This window comes from Caloenas nicobarica, chromosome 2 (genome assembly GCF_036013445.1).
Source record: "Caloenas nicobarica isolate bCalNic1 chromosome 2, bCalNic1.hap1, whole genome shotgun sequence".
Taxonomy (NCBI): domain Eukaryota; kingdom Metazoa; phylum Chordata; class Aves; order Columbiformes; family Columbidae; genus Caloenas; species Caloenas nicobarica.
In genome coordinates, this window is record NC_088246.1 from 52,410,973 (window position 1) to 52,423,454 (window position 12,482).

General features: G+C 40.7%; 1 protein-coding gene across 10 annotated transcripts in view; it reads right to left on the minus strand.

Annotated features, from left to right (window-relative positions):
* The window catches only part of ARPP21 (cAMP regulated phosphoprotein 21), a 200,030-nt gene that overhangs the window by 66,631 nt on the left and 120,917 nt on the right, over positions 1 to 12,482 (minus strand). For 7 of the 10 annotated variants that reach the window (XM_065627569.1, XM_065627568.1, XM_065627572.1 and 4 more), the window contains 3 exons: positions 9,762 to 9,870; positions 7,819 to 7,920; positions 1,329 to 1,366 (listed from right to left, as the gene is read on the minus strand). The exons of 1 other annotated variant lie outside the window; for it this stretch is intronic. In XM_065627569.1, coding sequence (XP_065483641.1) covers positions 1,329 to 1,366; positions 7,819 to 7,920; positions 9,762 to 9,870 — 249 coding nt within the window. The remainder of the gene's footprint in view (positions 1 to 1,328; positions 1,367 to 7,818; positions 7,921 to 9,761; positions 9,871 to 12,482) is intronic. 2 more of the 10 variants (XM_065627574.1, XM_065627576.1) reach the window with 1 other exon arrangement.

Sequence of the window (12,482 nt, forward strand, 5' to 3'; positions counted from 1 at the left end):
AGGTGTAGGATTGAAGACATAAACCAGTGGAGGCCTGGCTGTGAAGTTCATGGTTTATCCCCTAAAGGTCTCCACTCCACCCTCAAGAAGCATAGTGTCTGAGCACTTTCCGTACTGACTTGGGAACGTGAACAAATGTGTCACGTTTATTGTCCCAGTCTCTCCAGAGACAGAAAAGTAGTTTTATGAGAGCATCTGCTTTTTGCTCTTCAGGTTCCTCTGTTGTAATTTTGATTTATTTTCATATCTCCATAGTCATGATACAGAAGCAGCAGCTGAGGAAATATCCTTGGCTGTCATAATACAAGGTGGTTAGATGACAGTGGCCAATACCTCCTGAGGGCCTTCCCTCCTTGCACTTGCAGGACTGTCCATCGGAAAAGCTGGTTTGTACCATTACTGGGGAGTCATTTTCTACGTGAACAGCCTTACCCATCAAAGCATCTCACAGGTGTAAGGATGGACAGAGATAGAAATACTGTGAAAGATAACCTCCTGTTCTTCAAAGGGATGATAAACAGGTTTAAAACCTCCACAGGACAGACTTGGACTAGCACTTCTCAAACACTCACCAGTGACATTCCCAGCGTTCTGGTTAAAATCCTTATCTGCCCTAAAGGCGCACAATTTCTAAGATTTTCATCACAGTTAAGCTAATTTATGGCTGCTATGGAGCTAGCACTTCGTATTTTGCAGATCTTAAACACGATTTCTTCTTCCCTTTGTTTTAAGTGGATTCATTGTAATAAAAAGAACATCCGTAAGAGCTATCACACATTAATGCAAAGCAACAGGTGGCTCAGATGTCACCATTTCATTACATTCTCAATGCAGCAGCAAAGCAGGTTTGGTCTGGGGGATGTGGGAGCCTTCACAAGCAAGAAGTGAAGTCAGTGCTGCCGCTCAGCCCCACAGGAGAGCAGGTTAAACAACAGAAACACAAGCGTGGTGTTTCATAAATACCGTCATCCAGACACTGCCAGAGTGCTTTTTAAAGATCAATAAGTTAAATTCTAAGGGCACTCCAGAGACAGGTTTGTCATTTGAAATGAAAACTTGGGTTGGCTTCCCCTCCCTCCCACAATCTGCTTTTTAAACTGAAATGCAAAGTCTTGGGAAAGCAGCAGTAACACCGTATCTGCTCAGAAAAAATAGTGCAAGGCAATCTCTTTTCACCCCTCTTAAAGCACAAAAACACTGCAGATAATATGGATTACAAATTTGCTCAACAGTCTTCGCATTAGGATAAACAACTATAGAACTATAGATAGACAAAATAATAAGGGAAACAGCTAAGTTCAACACACACACAAAAAGCTATTTTTTACCTGTTTTCCACAAAAAGGTTTTCCTGGGAGCAAACTGACTGAAAAATAAAAAAGGCATTGTATCAGACGTTCTAGATATGCTCTGCTGTTCCAATTCCTTCCTTGATTTTAGAATTACCTCCCCTGTTCAGGCTTAAGGGGATTTCAATTCATGCATCATTTGCATTTGCAGAAGACAAGAGGGGGAAAAAGGTCAAGAATAAGGTCAGGCCAGTAAAATGAATTCCATGCATTACAACACTTTGCCAACGAGGGGTCTCAGTTTGCAAACAAACTGAAACTTCTCAGTCCTGAGATAAGAAGAAGGCGGTATGTGCAAAATACTGACAATTCAACGGGGAAAAACATTTTTCCTACATAATATAAGGTTCCACTGGTCTGCCCTACCACCTCAAAATAAGATTGTAGAATAGCACAGAGCTGCAGGTAGGAAGACAAACAGGAGGAAAGCATGCAGAATTGACAAAGTTCTTCAAAGGGAGAGAAGACACTGCAGTACTTAGAAATACTGTGTGATTTCACATTTTACAGTTGGAGAGTAAACAGTCATGCCCGCAATGAGATATGAAATTATGATAATAATCTTTATAATAATATTAACAATAATTGTCTATTGCAAAAAGGTTCTCTGCTGGAAGACTTAGATCCTGAGAAAGGTGAAGGGCTTGGAAGAAATAAATCCTATGGGCAAGTGTATAATTCTTTTAGCATTGCTTAATTTTGTATGCAGAGAAATGAAGCTGTGCTCAATTTCCCATGAATAATTCTCTCTCTTTGATTTTTCATTTCCCTCCTATTTCATGTTCACTACACGAAGTGCTTCGTAGCTGTCATTGGATTATATCTCCATGAGGTACAGAAGAAAAGACAGTCAGTACTTGTACTGAATTTAAACAAAAGGCAGGCAAAGGGAGGAGAGCATCAGAGATCATGCCCATTACTTCTATGAAAACAGGACTCATCAGCTCAAAGAATAATGCAATGCCATCATTAGCTGTGTCAAATTTTAATGGTATTGGATATGCATGGATTTGGGATGTTTCTGTTTTGAAAAGGGTGAGCTAATGACCTGCTCAAAGAGCACTGGCCAACACCAGAAGCAACACCCTGCTCGTTCCCAATGCTCCAGCAGATGCATAGGCAAGGTTCTCCCTTGCCACTGCAACCAGTGCCATCCCGTCAACTTACACAAGGAAGGAATTTAGCCCTGAGAAGGTAATGCGTTTTCTTGTTAAAGCTGTAACTCGCCCACCCAACATCCACATCAGGGAACATCTGACAGCTCCATGGGATTCCCAGGTGAGCGTCCACTCTGCACTCCTACTAAACACACAAGGCGCCAGGTTGCATCCGTGGCAAGTGTGTCTCTCCTGAACACGAAGCCTTGGAATATCAGGAGCAAGTCCACCATTGCGAGGGACCAAATTCCCAGCAGCTAAAGCAGACATAGGGTTTCACCCCAGGCTGAGAGGAGACACAAACCGTTCAACCTAAAACTACTGGGACGCTTTGTAAAACTAAAACACTGCATCTTCTCTCATTTTACGTACCTTACTCACAGTGTGTTGTTAACAAATGTGTCTGCACAAACTTCAGCATAACTACCTACAAGCATAGCGAAAACACCCCAGGGGCTTGCACAACCTCAACTTCGGGGCTGTATCTTCACTTCGAGGTTCATGATAGGCATTTGTGCATTGACTTCACTGCAGTCACATTTCCAAAGCAGTGTTACAGCCATCCTTCCAGGACAAGCGAGTAAAAACCTTTGGTTTGGCCAGGGTACTGGTCTGTGTCCCCACAAAATTGCAAAAGCAAACAGGCATGTACCTTATTTTAATTTTTCAAGCTTTTAAAGAGACTGGGGCAAATGGAGAGGTCTGCTCCCTTTTCAGTGTCTCAATGGCAACCACTATCAACTGCATTATACACTTAAAGACAGAGTCCATACTAACTCCATTTGTTTTCCTGGCTGATGATGCTGGCGCAGGGCCACACAATCCCTGGAAACTATTTTTGAGTACAGGTGTGAGGCTGAGAGGCAGAGAAGACAGGGTCTTTTTTATTATGTTATTCTTACTGTTAAAAATCAGATGGCTAAGCAGCTCTGGATAGCAATTTAGCTACTACAAGATCAGGACTCACTTTCCTGATCTATAGCATCAATAATGCTCAATTTAAAGCACCAGCAAAGCTTAAGTACACAGCACGGCTGTTGTGTAAAACATTCTTAAAACACTTGGCTCATGTATGCTCAAAGTCATTGACAACAAACCTACAAAAGAAAAAAAGTTATGTAAGATTACCTATAAATTCACCTCCTCAGAGATCTCTGCATGCAAGATTTCCATTAGGGTGCTCTGTATGACTAATTGACATTTATGAAACAAGTATTTCACTCTTCCAATTTCCCAGAACCTTTTTAAGTCTCAACTGGAAAACGTGCATCAGCTTTGCCAGTGCACTAGGTATACTGGGGGTTGCTGTTCTTTTTTTTTTAATTACATTAGCCAACATAGATAACTATTAACATGCAGCAATATCCTGCAGTGGATACCATCAGGTAATCATTTTCATGTCAGTTAACAAGACATGATAGATCTCAGGCTTCCAACTAATGCTTATTACTTGATCTGCAGCCACTAACAAAGGCTCTGTACAGCAAAACAGGAGTTTTAGTATCTACGAGTTTATGGTAGCCAACATGAGGCATGTCTTTGTTTTGTTGTTATTGATTTCAAACCCTCTTCTTCCTAATCTTTTCCTACTAGAAGGATAAGACAGGCTGAAGCCACATTTGCAAATATTTCTTTTGTGACTCTCTTTAATCAGAGAGTGATAAAGATCCTCAGTGTTTTCTTAAATAGAAGAATCATGATCTATTTTATCTAAAGGATCTGGCTCCTCAGAATACACTCCTTAGTCAAAAATAGCCATTACAATTAACAACAAAAAATACAAAGCACGGTCTGTTTCCTTTAATAAGTTTCATGTGTACCATGGGCAAGTCTAGCTATTGTGTAAGTAATAAAACATCTACATTTTTCAGTGAATACACAATAATTACTAGAGAATGCATTTATGAACAATGGATGGTCCTTATGTGATCAAGCCTCATGAGGTTATACATTGTGTTAACCTTGAAGAATGAAATTTCCTCCATGTAATTTGATTGCTAGTCTTTAGAATCAATTTTCTGCATGCTTAGAAGCCAAATGTAGTGTACCATTTACACATACATGCATCTGCAATTCTCAGTTAAATCTACAATTTGAATACGTGCACAGGGAAAGAGCAACATATACTTTTTAAAAATTCTTTCAGATTGTTTGTTGTCTTTCTTGGACAATTACTTTTCAACCAGCTAAAAGCAAGCAAAGCAATTCAGACAAGAAACAATTTATTTGCAAGAGCCAGATACGCCAGGTCCTCTGCTCCAGTGCACTTGGTTGTAAAATTCACAAATTGTTGTGAAAAAAAGTTTCCAATAAAAACATGTTTCAAAAAGGAATGCTGTAGGCTTTGCAACTAAAAAAAAAAACAAACCAAAAAAACCCCAAAAAACATACAACAAACCAACCCTTGAAAATAGCTTTGAGTATAACAGAGGTCATGCAGCACTATTTCACTGTTACCAGCCTGAAAATTTTGAGGTGTACTTTTAAGTTCTTATTTCAATGAGCTGGAACGATCACATTTATTATGTATTTACTTCTTTAATGATCCTTCTTTTAAGTTATCACATTAACATGCTTCTCAATCCGTGCCACTTGCTATGACTCTACGCATGACAAGAGTCATTAAAACCTCCAGCTCCCCTTGTCAAAATTTATTATAGCCAACACAGCAGATGGAAAACTTGTCAGAAAGTATAATTTAAACTGACTAATATCAGACTAATCATCATAAGGACTATGATAATGATGGCATTATTCATGAACATATTTATTTTGTTAAAACCTTCCCACTTGGAAATGAAGATATCTGGTGTACTAGAGTGCTCCAAAATCAAAGGGCGGGCAAGCAAACTTTCTGTTGGCTGGTATGTGGGGTCCAGGTTAAGACATTTTTCACAGCATTTGAAACATGCACAGCATTTTTTGCTCCTGTAACCAGACTGCCTTTTCCTCCTGAATTTTGTTCAAAGTTCTGACTCTTGGGCTGATATGTTTTGAAAGAGTTTTGGGCCCCTCAACATCTTTAGGGAGGAGTGCTAGGTGCAACATGTTCTGGAAGCTCTGTTGACCTTCAGGGCTGCCCTTTGAAGACCTCTCATGCAAGGTCTCTTCATGCATACTCTAATTAAAAGTGAAATATCTATAATCCATTTGCTATGGTTCATAAGCAAGGCACCAATAAAGGTTTGACTACAGCAGTGTAAACAGTGTAGAGATAAAAAAAATAGCACATGATTAATCGCTCCCTGTCTCTCTTTCTACCTCTATAATTTGCAGGATGACAAGGCTTAGGTACCTACCTTAGAGAAACCTGGGGAGAACTGGATTAATTAACAATTGCAGAGGGCTTTAAAACTATAAAGTCTTCCATGCAGGAAGTGGCTACCTATAAAAGGAGGCTATTTCTCTCTTGCCTAAAATTGAAAAAAATGGCATTGTCCACCACCACAACCACTGACATCATCCTAAAAACACCTCATACCTGTGAGGAGTGCTCCACTCAAAAAAGCTCAGCTAAGAATATATTCCTGTTAATATTATTAATACAGCTTGCTGAAATTCACTGCACTATGATGCTCACTAACACCTGCAATAGCAGGGAGAGAGAGCAAATGAGTGGATACGAGAGAGAGAGGGAGAGATATCTAACATTGCCCATCTTTAAAAACGCTCACTCCCAATCCATTTAAAATGCCGGCCACAAACCACGATGTTATTGAGGCCTTGCCACTTGGAGATGCTAACCTAATGGACCACAACGACCTCCTGCTGTGGGGAACTGAAATGCCCACCGCTTGCCTGTCTTTAACAGGTATCTAAAGATAAAAAAAGCAGTGCATTGTGGAGCAAATTTCAACATACTTTTCCAGCCTGGCACTTCTAGCTGTTGCTTGTGATAGAAACTGCAGTATTCTGGCAACAACTTCCCATATCGTATTTTTAAACAACACTGTGCCTCATTTGAAATCTGCTTCAAAACCCAAAGATTTTTTGGTTTTGTACAAACTCCTTTGTAATAAGCCAGAAACAGAAACTGTCACATAGGAAATGGGTTGCAAAGAGGCTTTTGCAGCCCTTGAGCGACTCAATAACTCTACCATAAATACTGTGACAGTATTTACACCAGACCCACATGCTGAAAGCAAAAGGTAAACCAAAGGGCCTCTACTTGGACTGGAATTGTCTCAGTCAAGAAAGAAAAGGCCAGGCTAAAAACATTTATATGTGGCAAGCTACTTATTAAAAAGTGAAGTTACTTTTCACAAATGAGACAACACACACCTTAAAACTACACAATGTATTGTGCTGAAAAAGAATAGCTTGGATGTGTCCAACTTCAAAACCAGAGCTAAATAAAAGGATATCTAAAATACTATTAGCCCTGCAACATATGAACAGCTTTAATTTAAAAGGACACTGCCAAATATGATTTTCAGTAATAGTTTTAATTTGGTTTATTCCTATATTCCTTTAAGTGGCAGAGCTCCCACTGAGATACGAGATAACACAATAAAATGTTGACTTTTTATTTTTTTTCCTTTTAGGACCCTGTCATTACAGTATTATAGCAAATCATGAATTTCTTCCTTTTTCAGGAATATTAAGGATTGCTCACAGATGTTTCAGACTTAAACATTTTCCTTTAGCAACAGAGCAAGTTCTGATTTTTTGGTGAAGGCCGGAATTGTAATGCCTATTTCATATAATTCCTTTCAGAGTAAAATCATCAAGAATATGACTGCTTCTTTCTGATGGCAGAAATACAGTTCCTTAATTGGTAATTTAAAAAAACCCGTGCAACTTCATGTTTAAACTCCGGCTTTTCTTTGTTCTTAGTGAGTTAGTGCCACGGCACTCATCTACAGAAACAAAACCATGACTAGGCTCTGCTGAAGGATACTTACAAAATTTGACTCAGCTTGAAACAAAGTTGAAATAACACAGCTACTCAAAATTATTGAGAGTGTCCATTTAAATCGCTGCTCTTTGGTTGGTAAAAGAGAAGGAGAAAAGAAGGAAACCTAGACCACACCAACATTTAAAGAAAGGGGATGAGCACTCCCTAGACAACATGCTGGGCCTCATCTCTCCTTTGCCCTTCTCCCTGCATCTCTCATCACCTTCTTCTCCAGAAACCAACCTTCTCCACACCTCTTGAGCTGCTCTCGGACCCTCTGTGCCAATCGTCCTTCCCTGTCACCTCCAGCTCCACAGGGCAAGTCCAGCTGCGGTGTTCGTGTTGGAGGGGGGCAAGACTGTCTGACTACCGGCGAAGGTATGGCACTAAAGAGGCAATTAAAACAACTACTCACATCTTGTGCAAATATTCTCTCCCTCACTCTCTGATACTCCTCTTCTCTCTCTTCAATTGATTTACTTCGTCTGTCATCTCTAAATGGAAGAATTCTGTTTTGCTGAGCAGAAAGAAAACCAGGAGGGTTATATAAGTTGAGCTGTTAAAAACTGCCATTAAGTAACTGTCAGCTGAGAATAATAAATGTTCACTTAGACAAATGAAGCATAAAAAAGATAGCTGTCGTTCCTGCACGAGGCGCCCTGTGTGGCTGGACACCCGAGGCTTTCGGGTTATCCAGTTAGATACTACACAGGGGTTCATAGAGTGACTGGTCCAAACGAGGCTTTCTGCGTGGCTTTGGTGGACCCGTCGTCCTAAAATGGGGTGTTCTCAGCCCAAGCCTAAGTGCCATTGCTCTCAACTGCTAAGATTTCTCGACTCTTCTACTGGCTGCGAGGAGCAGGAGGGCAGGCAGTGCTGCGCTACCTACGAAACCGAGGAAGAAAAGAGGAAAACTAGGCAGTAAGACCTAAGCTGCAAACCCTAGAAGAAACCCACTACATTGGTCTACATGTACCAGGAGGAGAAGTCCCAAATATTTGGCATGACAGTTTTAACCACTTCCACACCATAAAGGAACACTCAGCTTTAGTTTTGCTGGGAAAAGAATGGCCATTTGTGCCTTTCTGTAAACCACAGTGCAGGAACTGGCTGTGCCATGGGAAGGAGGAGAGAAGAGGACCTCCAGCAAGAAATACTTCACTGGCCATTGGGTTTCAGGTACTGCTCCTTCTCTGCCGGCACCCCCAGCACCTGGTGAGATAGGTCATGCTGCTTTCCTTTGGCTGATCCCCAAGCTCACGACACCCTGAAAATGCTTGGGGTTTGCTTTCAAAGCCAACTCAGATGCAGCATAACTGGCAAGGCTGCTATGTACAACTCAAAGTCAAGGAAAAAAAGGGGATAAAAAGAAAAAAGAAAAAAAAAAAAAAAAAGGAAAAATCGTTCCTTTATTGAAAACACGAAGGAAAGTATCAATGAGAGACTCACTGGCAGGTCCCTCCGCAAATATAACCTAAGCAAATGAAGCACATGCTGTCTTCTTACCTGTGAGAACGTTCTCATAAAAGTAATTCACATTAGAACCCTTTTGGATTTTTTTTGTTAATATATTCCACATACACAGCTTGCACTAGATTGAAACAGCACAACACCCGCTTTTAAAGGCAGCACAAACACATTTCCCTGGCACTCCCCTACTCATCAGGCTCACCTAAGGTAAGCTAGTGTTATGGCACAGGCAACACAGAGGGGGAACGTCTGCCACAGTACATGCACAACAAGCAAGTTACACAGACAGTAAAAGGTGGTGAGGGCACAGGAGGAGGGAGGGAACTAAAAGATGAAATAATTTATTTTTGGTCAAAACTTAATTTAGGATAGTTTTTTTAAGGAAACAAACAAACAAAAAAAATCAACCTGGCCTCACCATCATGTTTGTTCGGGACAATTTTTTTTTTTTTCCTCTCTCCGTTTTGGGCTACACCAGTTTATCATTGGTCCATACTGAAATCCAACTCCGAGTAGGTTACAAGGGAAGGAGAAAGCGGGAGGGAGTGGCACAACCGCCACAGTTAGGCGAAACATTGAGAAATGCGACTGAGACATCCTTCCACGCAGCCCAGAGCCGCCGGCATTCCCCCCTCCCGTGGGCATGCAGCAAGTCCTGCGCCAAGCAAACCGCCCATGCAAACCCACACACTGCCACGGCTGAAGCGGCCACGCCGGGGCTCGATGCTACCCACGGTGGGTGGTATGTACGCCAAAGGAGGCGGGGAGGGGGGCAGGAGGGCAGGGGAGGAGGAGGAAGAGAGCAACAACAAAAGAACAACAATAACATCAGTCAGCCCACCTTCAAAAACAGAACAAATTCCAGCAACTCTCGAACCGAGAACCAACCTGATTGTCTTCTTTATCAATACTAGAGTTATCTCGCTTCAAGATAAATCGCTTCTGGGATTCTTCACCTTTTTCATCTTTTAAATGTTCAGAAAACCTTTGCTCTGGTCTGCCAGCAAAGTAAAACATAGCAATAAAAAAATCTTTCTTTTGGTTTTGCTTTGATCTTTGTTTCTCAGTGCTCTTTGTTTTCACAGAGGCATTCAGTGCAAAAGCAGTTAACATTTGTGGTCATGGTAAGACGCTGCCTATAGCTGTCTGAGGCTGCTGTATCGCTGCTAACTGTTATTGCTATAAATAGCTTTTGTTGTTGTTGTGTAGCAAGGAGTGGGAATCCGAAATCTCAGTCACTGAAATATTTAGACACTCCTCACTGTGACTGAAGGATAGGGAAAACAAATTAACATACTCTATGTTAATTTGCTTCCTTCGGTAGCCATGCCCTCCAGCAACATGGCCACTTGGTGAAGCCTTTTCAGTTTTAAAAGTAAGGAAAAACCGGATAGAAATCTTAAAAACCAAACCTAAGAGTTTCCTCTCTCCTAATAAACAAAATCGGTAGTTCGAGGGACTGATGGTGTTTTGCTTAAACAAAATATTATCTCGTCACCTTTAAGTGGGGAAGATACTCCAGAACAATCAAAGAACATCAATTAGCTCAAAAATTTAAACCCATCCAGATTTTTATTTATTTATTTTTTTAAACCCAAACCCCACGGGCGAAAAGCTCAACATTTTCAGGTTTTTAAGCTGGGAGGATTCTGTTCCGTGCTCTCACCTTGCGCAAAAAGCTGTATCTCATGTCACTTCACCTTGCACAAAAAGCAAATTTTAAGAAGCATTTCCTTTCGCTGCCAACACCTCGCAGCTGTCAGTCTCCAGCCTGCACTGCTCCCAGACCCAAACCTGTAATGTTTTAAGCCCCACGGATGTTGATAGGGTGACCAATGGCCTGAAGAACCAAGCTTGGATTCATATACTGCTATAATCCAACTGAGGGACTAGCTAATGCACAAGCTGTTTTTTAAAAGCAGTAATACACTGCGTCATGCCGTGAGGTTTCTATCAGGGAACGCAAACCTTATACTCTGTGTCAAAGGACCTGCTAACAGCAGTACTGGTGGGAGATGCTCATGTCTAGAGACCTACATAAACAAGACAACAAAGCTTCCGCTGACATCAATGGACCAATTGTGAAGAAATGAAAAGGTAGAATTTACAGAAGTCAGTGACTTTGTACATAAAAGTCCTCTACAAACTTTAAAATAAAAACCTCTGCTTCATCTTATTTCAGAATGGAAAATTAACCAGATATGTAAATCAGCCACCATTTTGTTGTTATAGCATTCACATTTGCAGTTAACTAATTAGCAATGGAATTTAAATCGAAATTCAGCACATATTCATGCCATAATTACAGTCTACTACGGTTCATTGTCAGATGCGCAGGAAACATTTGTAATGAACTGTTAGAAATACAATATTAAGAGACAGCAGCTCTCCTGCTTCTTTCTGTATGAATTTGAAGGACTCTAACTTCTACTTGCAATTCGTATTTTTATGACAAAGCAACAAAACATACCAGCCCAATTTCCACAAATTTTGAGAATTCAGGAAGCCTTTCTCCATCATCCGTAGGTGCAAGCGATAACAGATATATGGCCTAACACATGAAAGTCAGGAGACTCTTGGGATGCCCTACTAGCCTTCTTTTGGGAAAGGCCAGAGGCTCTCTGCATAGTTTTCTAACCTAATGGGTCATTAGTGATGTTTCCTCATAAACAGAAAGGCTACATAGCCCCATTAATGGATTGCTAGGTGGGTTGTTCTGCCTTTGCTCCCATTAATGAGCACTGTGCCTGCACGGCCAGATATGAAGATTCATTCCTTCAAATATTCTGCTTTGACAGGACCAGCTGAGGAATATTACTTTTCTCGTTTTACATGCTAAAGCACAAACAAAAATTCTGCAATTGTATGATCAGTGTAAAACTTATAGTTGTAACCTATCTGCTGAGCATCTAATGAACTATGTATCAAGCATAACAAATAACCGGAATTTTAAAATGCAAAGGAAAAGAAAGTAATCAAAAATTAGAGAGAAACAAAGCTTGAAAAAGCAATTTGGGAAAATGTCTTCTCCAACTACTAACTTATTTAAACAACAACATGGTTTCCATACTTCATAGCATTATTTTCATTTTTTAATGTCATTTTCACTTCATTTACTATATATAAAACATTTCCACTTGTCAAAAGAGAAGCCTGAGATCAAGCCATGAGCCTCAACTAATGATCCGGTATGTGTCTGTTAATAAAATCAATCTACAAGCCCAGCAGGTGATTAATTTCCAGTTGTGAAAAGCAGTTTGCTCAGGCAGAGAGACTCTGTGAATGTGCAGAGCATTACTCAGTGCCGTGGTACCACCACCACAAGAAGATCCTTCTCACCCAGTTGTCACTGCAACTCTGGGTCACTGTTACCAGTGAAGCTGCAAACAGCATCACCGTCTCAGCTGATAAGGATGCAAAGCCTGAGGGAAGACTGTCAAGTGAGAAATGGGATAGCACAGCAACAAACATCTTCAGGCACGTCAAGCGGCAGGCCTCCCTCAGACATTAAAAATCCGAAACGGGCATTTAGTTGAAAGAAATGTAAACTATTTTAAAGAAGACATCAGAGTTCAGTGATATTTACATGTGTCTGTGTTTTCTCTTCAA